At 34.2% G+C, this 12,724-nt stretch overlaps 2 protein-coding genes across 2 annotated transcripts; one reads left to right on the forward strand and one right to left on the reverse strand.

Annotated features, from left to right (window-relative positions):
- LOC133205959 (uncharacterized) lies at positions 1–8,340 on the forward strand. The gene is made up of 10 exons (XM_061341865.1): positions 1–296; positions 1,638–1,712; positions 1,988–5,335; positions 5,662–5,853; positions 6,001–6,210; positions 6,422–6,559; positions 6,660–7,027; positions 7,154–7,244; positions 7,372–7,451; positions 7,563–8,340. The coding sequence occupies exons 1-10, from the start codon at positions 233–235 to the stop codon at positions 7,617–7,619; spliced, it is 4,623 nt and encodes a 1,540-aa protein (XP_061197849.1). The 5' UTR covers positions 1–232; the 3' UTR covers positions 7,620–8,340.
- Positions 8,341–10,254: 1,914 nt separating this feature from the next.
- LOC133205843 (beta-1,3-galactosyl-O-glycosyl-glycoprotein beta-1,6-N-acetylglucosaminyltransferase-like) lies at positions 10,255–12,110 on the reverse strand. The gene is made up of 2 exons (XM_061341728.1): positions 12,009–12,110; positions 10,255–11,871 (listed from the first exon to the last, which is right to left on the reverse strand). The coding sequence occupies exon 2, from the start codon at positions 11,856–11,858 to the stop codon at positions 10,428–10,430; it is 1,431 nt and encodes a 476-aa protein (XP_061197712.1). The 5' UTR covers positions 11,859–11,871; positions 12,009–12,110; the 3' UTR covers positions 10,255–10,427.
- Between the last annotated feature and the right edge of the window lie 614 nt (positions 12,111–12,724).

The following is a 12,724-nucleotide window of genomic DNA, read 5'->3' on the forward strand; positions in this document are numbered from 1 at the left end:
TCTGGAATAATCACCCCAACTTATTTTGCGAACTAGAAATCTCCACTGGTAATTTTTTTTCGACCAGTTTATAAAACAGTAAGATATAAGAACATGTGCAAGTCGTTTTGAGATATGTGTGTCCTACCAAGAGTCGAAATACAAGCCTTTCAAAGACAGTCATAAACTTAGGAACTTAGAAGTACTGTGAATTTATTGCATTGAAGAAATTTTATAATTGGATATACAGAAAATGGCTTTCAATAAAGGAAACTATGTCTTCTTTTTGGTTGTGATGCTAATTTCATTTTCGAAAGGTGAGTGATTTTCCGATATTTTTATGAAATTAAAAATTGTTGTTGTTTGAACAAAAAATATTGCAACAATTGAAAATATCATCGTCTTATCAAACTCAAGCAAGGAAACAAAAACACTTAATTTTTTTCCTAACATATTTTATTCAATAAGAAATTCAAATATTCGACGCTTCTGAAAAATAAATGTATAATGAAAGTTTCCGATTAAATTTCTTCAAAATCCCAATTGCAGAACAAACAAAAATATTACCCTGCTCATACAAAACCTTCAAAAGTATGATAAGAATTTTAATCCCATGGACGATGCAAAAAGATAAATCAGTATACTTTTTAAATATACAATTTAATTTTTTTTTGTATACACCAATGTTCCATGACATTGTAATTAAAAATAAATAATGTTGCTTTTAGAAAAGTGTTTGACAGATGTTAAGTTACATTCCCTTCCAACCACCCAAATCACGGCTTTAATATGTCAAAATTCCACTACACTTCATTTTTGTAATGGACGTTTGAAAAATATATTAATATATAAAGAAGAAATATGACAAAGTGACAAAGAACCATTAGTGGCAAAAATATTTGTATATCTGTTCTGATCTGTACAAATTTAGTCTGATATGAAAAACACCTAAACTGAGTCATAGTGTTTAATAATTTGGTAAACTAAGGTCACTGTTGAAGCTTCAAAATATCTTTACCTCCTAATAATTTATAAAAAAAAAAAGGTTAGTGGTAAACCTATTGAATTAATAAGAAAACAGAGCTAGGAGGCAGAATTGTGTTCTGTTCTACAGGTAAATGTCGCTATTTTTTAAGTGCTGAATCCGATAAAGATAAAAAAGAAAACTGATTAGGAAAGTGATAGAATAGAAAAAATATTGGATATGTGTGTGTCATCAAATTATGTCAATTTGTAGATAAATGGAATCACGATCTGCATTTAAGTTAATAAAACTGGTTGATGTTTGATTGATTGTACTCTTGTTTCTTTTGAATAAACCATTATGAGGTCTAATTAAAATGAATAGATTTGACAGAAAGCCCCAACTAGATAAAAAAAAAAAGGTTTTTCGTTATATGTATATTTTTTAGTCCTACAAATATTTTTATGCACGTGTCATGTAATTAATCTAAATAAAAAAAACGTTAAAATGTTTTAATATAATAATTAAGCCGTTTCCCCACATATTTAAGTAGATTTAGATAGAAAAATATCATCATGGTATTTTTTCAAATAAATGAATATCACTTGTTTTTATTCGTGTTTGTCGCGAAATAATGACGACATATAAAATACCGTTTTCCAGCCCATAATTAGGAGTTTATTTGACATTGCAGGACAGGACCAAGTAACGGACAACAGTCTGATTCCTAATATGCCATCATTTCCAGGCGATCCACCGCCGGCGGGGGGTAAGTGGAACTCAGCGTCGTTCATTATTTTTTTTTTTGGCACTGTAACATCGTCACAAGAAATTGATTTTTGCCATAAGAAAGCACGTACGCTATCAGAAAAATGCAAAAATGAAGTATCTATGGTAAATGATAATACATTTCTTAAAGGAATATGAAATCAAATATGTTTGTTTATTGGTATTCATTCTCACGATGTTAGAAGTGCCTTGATATATTATGTAATGGAGACAGTAACCTATGACTTAGAGTTAAAACCAAATTTTCCTTTACAGATCCTTTTGACGTACCTTTGGTTGCCACAAACACTAATGAACAAGTTTCACTGGGTGCTTTGGGAGATACGCCAACCATCGACTCAGTTGCTGATCCAGTTTCTCAACCGATAGCTTCAGATGTTCCTGATGTTGTAACCAATGAACCGATAACCATGACGGAGAATGTTGAGACGTTAACAGATCTTCCTCCTGTTGATAGGGGCACGAGGTTGAACCCTAGAACAGGTGAAATCGTAACCGACCCCCCGGATGTTACTGACACTAATTTAATATCTGGACCGGACGTCATATCTGTAGGAGATGGCAGCATTCCTAGCAACCTTGCTGTAGACCCAACTGTTCCTGTTACAACAGTGGATTCTAATTTTGACCTTAACGGCACGTTTGATGGAAGAAACGATATGCTTTTACTCACTGGTACAAAACCAACAAACGATACATTGATCGTTGGTTCTGAAATACCTCCATCTGTAGAAAATATTGGTAATATCTCTCTTGCAGAGATAGCAACAGGTCTCTCTACACAAGTTCCTGATGTAACAGACACTGTATCTGATGTAATAGACACTGAAACTGAACTCAAAACCTCAGTGGGAGGTGAAGTGACTCAAAATGCTATCGGTTTAGACAACATGAATACAATTGACAGCATTAGTACAAACATTAATGTTCAAAATCCAGAAATAAGCATCAGTACTACCATGGGCGATCAAACTTCTGTTGATCAAGGGATACCCTCCGATTTATTAAACACACCAAATGTAACCGATTTTCCAAATTTACCTGAAGCCACTGACAGAATTGTCGAAACTCCGTTGATAGCAACTAGTACCGAGACCTCAAAAAGCACGGTGGACTTGAGGTCTGAATACGAACGGATAACAGAGGAATACGAATCTTTTCTAGAAGAAAATCCAAACACAACTTTCCCCGCCCCTTCAGCCCCACCTCCCCGAAAAGAATTCCCTTCGGCCCTTCCCCCAATAGAGAACACACCTGTTATTCCCCCAGCACCTATCCCTCCTGTCCCTTCTTCTAGTCAAGACCTACAACCCATAGTTACTCAAGAAATGGTTTCCACAGTCCCATCTGCTATTGAAGACACACGATTTGTAGTTCCTAGAGAACCCGTCCCTCCAGCCCTACCTCCCAGAGAAGATTCTCTTCCAGGACAGACCCCTCCATCCGAAATTGAGACATCATTTACAACACAACCCATCGTACTTACAACAAGACCGACGACTAGTGGCATGGAAATATCAGTTCAACCTGATATTTCTGTAGCAGGAACAGATACTTTGACAGAGGCACGATCTATCCAAGTTTCTTCCACCATGTCTCCTGAAGCATCCACACGAAGGGCATTAATCACTCGCAATAGGATGAGAGGGATTCCCGATTTACCAATTCCTCCTCCCCCTCCATCAGACGTTTTTAAAACAGACTTTGGTGAAAATATAAACCAAAAATCTAAGAGTTTCAAATACGAACCAGTCATTCCAGAAAGAGATGTCACAGGAAGAAGCGACGTAATAGGTATACAAACTATTTCTGACAGAAATACTCCTAAAAACAACGCATATCCCTTTGTAATTGACCAACAAAGAAATCGCCCAAGAGAAACTGGCACAAGACAAAGAGATCGTGGCATGTCACTCATTCAATATCAATTTAATAATAGAAATACACAAAGAGCTGGTAGGCGATCTGGAGAACGAGACAATAGAACTGGAAACAGAGCAACAAATCAACGTCAAAATCAAAATTCATACAGCCTGCAGGCTCTCTTTGACAAGGATAAGAAATTTATTGCAAGATTTGACCAGCCAGGTATGCCATTTTATCAGGGAACTTCCGGAAGACAACCCGACAACGCATTCTTTTATTCTCAACCAAGCAATTCAAAACCATTTTACGAAGTTCAGGATTCTGCAAATACCAGAGTATTTTCAGACTCTAAGGACACGATGCCGCCGATTGTTGTAAGAGAATATGACCCTAGGTCCAGTCGTCAAAAAACGGAAACAAGAATACAGAGCACTTCTAGACCTGTCGCTGCACGCTTTAATCCCAGAAATGTTCGAGATCCGCAGGCTTCCAGAACTAATGCACCATCTTTTAAAAACCGAAGGGACAATAGTTATGAAATGTGGTATCAAATAATGGGAGATGAATGGGAAAAAAATCCAAATAGATATAGACAACCCGAGGTAAATTCATCTCCTAATCGAAGAGACATGGGAGGAAGAGTTCTGAATACCTTTTGGTCTGGTTCAAGTTTCGATGGCAGGAGTGGAAGAATGCGAACGGAAAACAATAAAAGAATTTCCAGCATAAACAAACCTTCCAGAAAAGAAGGAGGAAATCCTACAGCAGGATCACAAATATCAAATCGGAGAGATAATTCTCTCCCCTTTGACCCCCAGATTCAAAGATCTCGATCGAGTAACAGCATGTCTACAAAACAGTCACAAAGACCAAATCAAAAAGCTAATTCTTTTGTTTTTGAACCACAGCTTCAAAGATTCCAGTCTTCTGGCCCTCATAGGATGAAAATTAAAGAATATACAATAACTAGGGATCCTAACATTGTAAGTACTACGGAGGCGCGATTAAATCTTCGTGTTCCAACACTATCAAGGCCACTTGAACCAGAAGAAAGGTCAAATTCATTATTTTCCCAAAACAATCCCCCACCGATAAATATTGGTAATGATATTTCTGAATTAGAGTTCCAAACTTTTATAACAACTACTGAAAGACCAACAACACTACCACAACCTTCAGTTGTTTCTGGTTTTAGAAACCGACAACGCTCAGTAGCAACTACAGGGACCAGAAACAAGAATCTAAGCAGAAACAGGGCGTCTAATGACAATCTTCTACCACCACCACCAATAATTTCAAGACAAAGAAAGTTTAATCCGCCTATAGAAAGTGTTTCTCCTATGAACCCCCTTGACAACCAAGTGAATGAATTTAGGACGGCAACCATAGTCCCATCGATACAAAGTGAAAGAGATATCCCTCTTGTTAAGTCAATACCGAATGCTGTACCATACGTACCAGAAATGCAAACACAGAGAAAAAGAGACAGAAGACTCTCTGCTTTACCACGACCTCCAGCAATAGTTGTCGGTTCTTCTTCGGGAGGAGATTTGACTGGAGCGGGCAACGACCAAAATCCACCGTCCATTCGAAACGCACAACCATTGCAGCAATCTACACCCTATAGCTTTACACAAGTACCAGAACTGACACCTGTGCCTCCTTTGTTTTCTGTCAACAGGACATTAGTCATGAAGCTCCAGAATGATTCGGTTACTAAGGAAGAACTTCATCCAAGTAAGTACCTTAATTTGTTTTAAAGAAGTCAAAACTTAACAAATTATTTTTGACAAATCTAAATTTATTTTAAAATCCAAACATTTATTTTGATATATAGAATAAAATACGGAGATATCAAACAGTATTCAAGCTCATAAGTTTATTCAAGCAACGCAAATCAGGAGCAGAGCAAACGCGGACCTCTAAAACAGCAGAATAAAAAACCACACTGCTGACTATTCGTAACTAATCAATACAGTGCACAAAATTTGCTTTTTTGACTAAGTTATCATTCATTCACATACATTGCTTAATGTATCTTTTTTGTTCTTTTCTCCCAATAGGTGTTTGCCATCAATGCCACTATGTCAGTGACGTATGTTATTTGAGTGAAGCTGGAATTTGTAACAGATTTGTCGAATGTCACAAAAATGGTGATCAAGTGAGAGCGTTTGAAAAAGAATGTGCGATTGGAAACTTCTGGAACCCAGAAACACTTGCCTGTCAGAAATCCCTTTATGTCAATTGTCCTTCTGGTAAGCAGGAACAATTTTAAATAATGTTTGAATGAATATACATGTATACATATTTTAAAATTTTATTAAAAATACACGTTTACAATTTTTTAAACTATAAATTTACTGAAAAAAATGCATTAATGGATTTTCTTTTCTCCTGGTTAGACCCCTGCAAGAATCCAGCCGTGAAGACTCATCCATTCTTGGGACGATGTCGATATTTTTGGAAATGTAATCGGGGGATGTCAGAGTTTGAGTTATGTAGTCCAAATTATAGATATGATGGGGTAACAGAAACCTGTGTTCCAGACTTAACTTGCAAAGATAATGACCTACCCAATGAATTAGCTCCACAACAAGAGAAGAAACCAGAGAGTAAGCCATCTTAGCCTTCTAACTTCTTGTTTAAAAAAAAAATCCGGATTTAATTCACTCTTTTAATTCAATTTTGTATGAAGAGTTATCATATCAAACCTAATTTGGCGTAGAATAACATTTACAAGCTGAAAAATTTTACATTGAATTTCAATAATAATAAATTAATTAACTGATTGTCTAAGCATTTGATTTCCATCGTTTTTTACAGAGTGCATTTGGACAGCTGTAGATGGTACTTTAACCTCATTTACCGACGGATTTAGACAACAAAAATGTGCGCCTGGAACTCGCTTTGATGAAGTTCAATGCACTTGTGTTATCAGCAACCTGAAACCGGAAGGAGAAGGTTGGTCTATCAACTAAGTTTCTTTATAGCAATATGAATATTTAACATTGCCCTGGTACATTTTAAAACCCTTAACTAATATACATGTCTTCTCGTACAGTGTGTAATCCTGATACGTTGATTGACTTTGAGGGAGGTGAACCAGCAGCATTTACCGACAAGTCCGGTCATATGAATGGAATCGGCAAGAATGGTGTTATTTTAAAAGATGGCACTGGTTTCTTCTTTGGACGAGGAAAACTGTCTTTTTGGCGTTATGCAAATGTGGAACTCGGACCCTTACTTGCTATTCAAATTCGCTTTTTCCCTTATGGACACGCTAAAAATCCTATGGGACTTGTATCCAACTGTAATGGTTCTCCAATAGGATCTACTGTTGATATTCGGCTCGATACAAGAACACAGAAAGCGGCCTTTAAATTAAGTACCAACCAACAACTAAATAACGTCATCACTCTGCCTTATGAGGTAAGTTTATGTGCATATTGTGTAACCTTTTTTGTGTTTAACTTTTACATTCAACTTCCTGCTTCCTGTCTCCATTTATCGAAGTCTTACTGAACTCGATACTTTCATAATAATATTTATTTTCAGCCTTTTAAATGGAATACAGCTACTTATGTCTATGCAGGAGACACTTTTACTGCTAGCATTAATGATAAAAAAGAGACCATACCAGTAGAAGGTAACCATTATATATATGATAACTAATTTTATACATCGTCAATGAAAGTGTTTAAGGTTAAGAAAATTCTAAAGAAAAAAAAATATTTGATTTCAATGGGACTAATTTTCCATTGCTATTGTTGTAGGTTCGATTCCTAATAGACATCCCGCTATTCAAGTTGGAGGTTGTAATAGAGAGGATGGATTCAGGGGTTATGCTGATGATGTAAGTGACAATACACATAAGTCCAACCTGACTTTTACTAAAATATGTATCTTGATGTTTTTAAATCGTACTTATGAAAGTGTATTTTTATTACCTTAATTTTTTTTTTAGATCAAAATTTACAATGGATGTATCCCAGAAGAATTTGAGTACATAATCTTCACATGATGACCAGTGGTACCTCCAATAAGAAATCCATCTAGCAGTCGGTAAATCCCTATATACAAGACATTAAACTTTGGTACCTTCATATCCATATACAGCAATGAACATCGTGACAATTTAACACATTCCCTCGTGTTATGACTTGTCATATCTGACGGCGGTGAATATTTATGGCACTGGGAATTAACCGAAGATTTTGAGACACGCCTAAGGAAGATCTTCTGAATATAAATGAGACCAATTGAGAAACTCACAGAAAAGTGAATACGTGGTAAGGCGTAATGTGGAACGGACTTGGTGCAGCGGCGCACTGAAATGACACTAGTGTACATTGGTTATGTTGTGTCAAGACCTGTAAAACACATAGCATATCTCATGTTATTATTCATAATTTATTGTCCATAATTTTTGAAATATTCCAATTATACGAAAACCTCATGAATGTTTTATAGTGTTATTTTTGTCACAATTTTATTTGTAGTAGTAACTGTGTCAAACACATGGTTTCCTTGAATTCTCATCCGTTGATATGTTACATGACATCTACAAAAATGTAATGTTTTATTTATAACTTATTTATTAATTATATATCTTAGTTCTATGACAGCCTTATATATATGTACATACCATGTATGAGTGACGGAGTTAATTTCAAATTGATGGTGGCTGTAATTGATATCTCTGTGTTCGATTTCCTTAGAAAACATGTATATTTTGTTTGTTATATATTCTTTTATTTTTGGAAATGAAAGATGACATCTATGTTTAATGCAAAAAATAAACTTAATGAAATGTAGATAATCAAAGAAAATATACAAGCAGGATTTATTTTTATTAATAAGCGGTAGTTGAGAACAGTTCTATTGAAAATAGGAAGAAAAGCTCTCCCTCTCAATAATAACCATAACATTTAAAATGATAAAACAAGTTGGATTCAACAACAGAAGATAAATATACTGTGTAAACAAAGCAGATATATATATATATATATATATATATATATATATATATATATATATATATATATATATATATATATATATACTAAATTGAATCTATTGTAGGAACATTTTCTTCTGTTTTTTAAAATAATTGGTTTAATTTTACTTGCCATTTTGTTTTGATGGTTTAATGATAAAACATTAACATATGGGACTAAAAAATCGAAATAAAATTAAAGTATAAAAAATCCAAGTAAATCACATGAAATTCTAATATATTCCAGAAGGAAACCTAACTTCTGATATGCACATGTTATCACAAATAATGCAAAAATAAACAATTTACTCAATTTCCTTAGCTTTTTTGGAATTTCATTTATGTCGTTCTTATAAATGAAATACATACAAGAATATAGATGCACCGTATCTGTCGAATAACGAAAAAGTTGTTAAATATCAAATAAAAAACTTCAAATTAGACCAATTTAATCGGTATTCGTTAAGATTTCAAGATATTTCAAGTTTATAAAAAATAAAGTGTTTATAAACAAAGTGCATGGAGCTCATTCAGATCTTGTGTATATCAGATTAATTAATTCGTAGCAATCTTTGTGATGTCGGTCAATTATACAAATAAATGATTATCATAACTAAACACAAGCCAAAAAAGAAAAAAAAAAAGAAAAAAAAAAGATAAAAAAAGAAAAAAAACAAAATAATAATAATAATAATAGGCTCTCAAATACAGACGAAAAATTAAAACAAATAACTTCAAACCTTGTATTGTAATTTTGAAACATTCTACATAAATCAAATACTTAGCATGAGAGAGTGTTAAAGTCTGGATTTTTTTTTGGTATGCTCTTTTGTTAATTGTTCTGGGATGGAATCATTATTTTGAATATCGTTTGCATTTTAAAACTACATAATTGGAATTTTCATTACCTTAAAAAAATCATGGGAATAATATTGCCCCAGAGGAATATAACGGATAAAATATATATATCAAAATTAAAAAAAATTGTACTAGCAATTATGCAAAGCCGAAGGTGTCATTTGAAACTGAGACGTTAAGGTAATAGTTGGTACATTTTTACCTATATTAAATAACAAAAAGTCGTGTACATATTAAATACATTAAACTTATTCTTTTGATAAATACAACGACACGGCATTAAATCTTTAAAGGTACGAGGATGCCGATGACAGATTATATTCATTTGTTCTCCTCTTTTTTATATTGCTCACATTCTACAAAACGTAAATATATGTATATTACCCAGAAGTCCGTGTTTTTTTTTTGTTCTCAGTGCCCTTAGTCATACTGCCTCAATAAAACACACCGGGCACTCTGATTAAGGTCCCATCCTTTTAATTCTTGATATGCCGTAATCATATTTCATAAACGTGTAAGGAAGTAGAAAATAAGTATCAAAGACGACCTTCAAAACAGTTTGTTTTGTATAATACATCCATCTTATCAAAGAATTTAAGATATATATCTTTTTAACATAACTTTATAACTATATTGCAAACACTTAAATTATGTATCCTGCAAAATATCAATGTTAGAAGATTATGAGAGAATCTTTTTTGGACAAAAACATTTTATAGACTCGTTATATAATATTTTGATTGGTAAACTCATCAATTTTTGTCAAATATTTTGATGAATAATTCTGACAATGAATATAAATTCTACAATACATCATTCTTGGCATAATTTCTTGAAAGGTTTTCATACAATTATAAGTGACTAGAAATATAAAAATGAAAAGACGCGTTTTACTTTGGAAGCAACAAAGAAACAAAACAAGTTGAAAGCATCGTCAATCACTCAATTAACTTACGTAATAGAGCTACACTGCCATTACAAAACATGTCCATGTTTGTTTTTCCATTCTGATTTTTTACGTAATAAATATTCAGAATATTGGCGAGTTCCGATCCTTTGAGTAAGATTCTTATAGAGTTTGACGTGTGGGAGGTTCTTGTAATAGCTCCAATTCATATCCCCGGTGTTTGGATGATAAGTCCTTTGTCTGATTATTTCTTCTAAGCAGTCTACAGAAGTAGTGTCCACGCGAATATCAAACTTGTTAGCGATGACCTGTGGCTGCCGGAGAAGCCATGGTAGATCTGAGGGACCATAAACACATACTGACCTCACCCACTGGCCACCACAGTCCGCACGCCTCATCTGCCACTTTATAGCACGTGACAAAAATGTATTGCTTTCTTCTGATGTCATGATGTCGTACCCACCAGGAGCCCATGGTAGACTATTTAATGTTGCAAATAATGTTTCTTCGGGTGAATATGTGTATGATAACCATTCAATAAACTCCTCGGATATATCGTCAAATAAAACGAAGTTCACAAATGCGTATGTCAACATAGCGTATGCACTACCTTTCCTGATTTTTATAGGGTAGCGGAAAGATGGATGAGTGGTATTCGATTGTATCATTTTATTTCGAACTTTTACATATTTATACTTGTATCTATATTGCAAACCAACAGGAAAATCGTAACTTTCAATATCATTTGCTCCATTTAACGTTTTTAATATCTGCACTATTTCTAAATTTGTTTTTAAAGGGAACTCCTGTCCAGTAAGGTTGATATAATATTTCCATTTAACATTTGACTTCATCAGTACCCTCATGCACTCTAATTCAGCATGTACTAAATCAATGCTGGCGTATGTCACTCTTTGTCTGCCTTCCACGACGAACACATTTTGAAAACAGCGACCCAGTTGCTGCATTATATTAAAAAACTGTTTGATTGCCTTTCTGTCCACATAGATACAATACACATTATGCGATCTGTAAATGTTTCTCAGTAATTGCTCACCTTGGTCTGCGTTGGTGTGCATTTTTATGGTAAAGGCGAGCGGAAAATTAAGTTCCTCCTGTGACAAAGATTGCACGATGTATCCATGGAGATCTAAAAGAGCCGTGCAGTTCTTGACCAGATTGAGAATCATACAGGGTAGGACTGGGTCAGAAAACCTCGTTGTTTTGCTTAAAGTCACCGCATTCTCCTCTCCTCGAATCAAAGGTCCACAAGTAATATTTTTCCTTTTCAAATTTCGGCATTTTGACATGTCGTTATTAGAATAGCTTGAAAATCTATTTGGTGGTGGTCCATCGTCAATTAAGAAATTTTTTTCTTTAGTCTCCATTGGGAATGTTTTAAGTTTTTGGAATATTTTTTGGTATAAGTAAAATGTTAGAAAAAATGCAACTAACATACCAGACACAAAGTACCTCAACGAAAATGGATATCGTTCCATAATAGATGGACATCTGAAATAGATAAATATACATGCATACAACACCAAATAATACTGATCGAGGAAAAAGAAATATTTAAAAAATACATCTTCAAAAGACATTTTCAAAAATGAAAGATCGTCTGTATTTTTCTTATAAGTTTTTCCTACCTTTTACATCCTGTATCTAACTGCCTGTCGGGTTTGGCCTTGCCGTTGGAAATGGAGCATCACCAACAAGATACAATTAAGTATCCTTCTCTCCAACAGGCCCTCTGCCAATCTGTAGTAATGGGTCAACGAAACTCCCCCACATCGGAGGAGAGCACAGTATGTGCTGCACCGAACAGTTGTTCCCCGCACAAGACATAAGCAATATATTTTTATGAAAAAAATGTTTTAAAGTACATTTGTAAATGTCCTTATGGCTTCTGATGTAATATCACAAATATTGAGTGTATTTGAGTATGGCACTGTAGAATCTCCACAGGATTGACATTGCTCAATAACCTCGATTTTTATGGCGTACCAGTTAAATTCCTTCTGATATAGACAATCCAAATCTCAGAAGCAAGTGTTAAATAACGATGAAGCAATGTTATAGAGTACAACTCCTTATGTAATTCACTTTTTAGAAGTGTATTGAAACAAAATGCAACATTATAAAGCCTGTCAAAATTAAAAAAAAAAGTGGGGAACACCATTGTAGTTTATAAAAATATTAGTTTTAGGGGAACAAAGAACTTTTTTTTATTTATGAGTTGCAGATTACAATCTTACAAACCTCTGGTGCTTTACCTCTTACACATGAAAATCAAACGGAAGTAGAGACTCTGAAGTAGTTCTCACAAGTCTATGAAGTTAATCATAATTTCATGGAAAACTTG

This window comes from Saccostrea echinata, unplaced genomic scaffold (assembly GCF_033153115.1).
Source record: "Saccostrea echinata isolate AGI-Se365-2 ecotype Australia unplaced genomic scaffold, CSIRO_AGI_Sech_v1 ptg000054l, whole genome shotgun sequence".
Lineage (NCBI taxonomy): Eukaryota > Metazoa > Mollusca > Bivalvia > Ostreida > Ostreidae > Saccostrea > Saccostrea echinata.

Excerpts from the sequence above, each read along its gene's own strand:
- LOC133205843 (XM_061341728.1), bottom strand. The coding sequence starts at position 11,858 with ATGGAACGATATCCATTTTCGTTGAGGTACTTTGTGTCTGGTATGTTA.
- LOC133205959 (XM_061341865.1), top strand. The coding sequence starts at position 233 with ATGGCTTTCAATAAAGGAAACTATGTCTTCTTTTTGGTTGTGATGCTA. Across the intron at positions 297-1,637 it reads GCTAATTTCATTTTCGAAAG|GACAGGACCAAGTAACGGAC; the intron begins GTGAGTGATTTT and ends TTGACATTGCAG. Across the intron at positions 7,452-7,562 it reads TCAGGGGTTATGCTGATGAT|ATCAAAATTTACAATGGATG; the intron begins GTAAGTGACAAT and ends TTTTTTTTTTAG.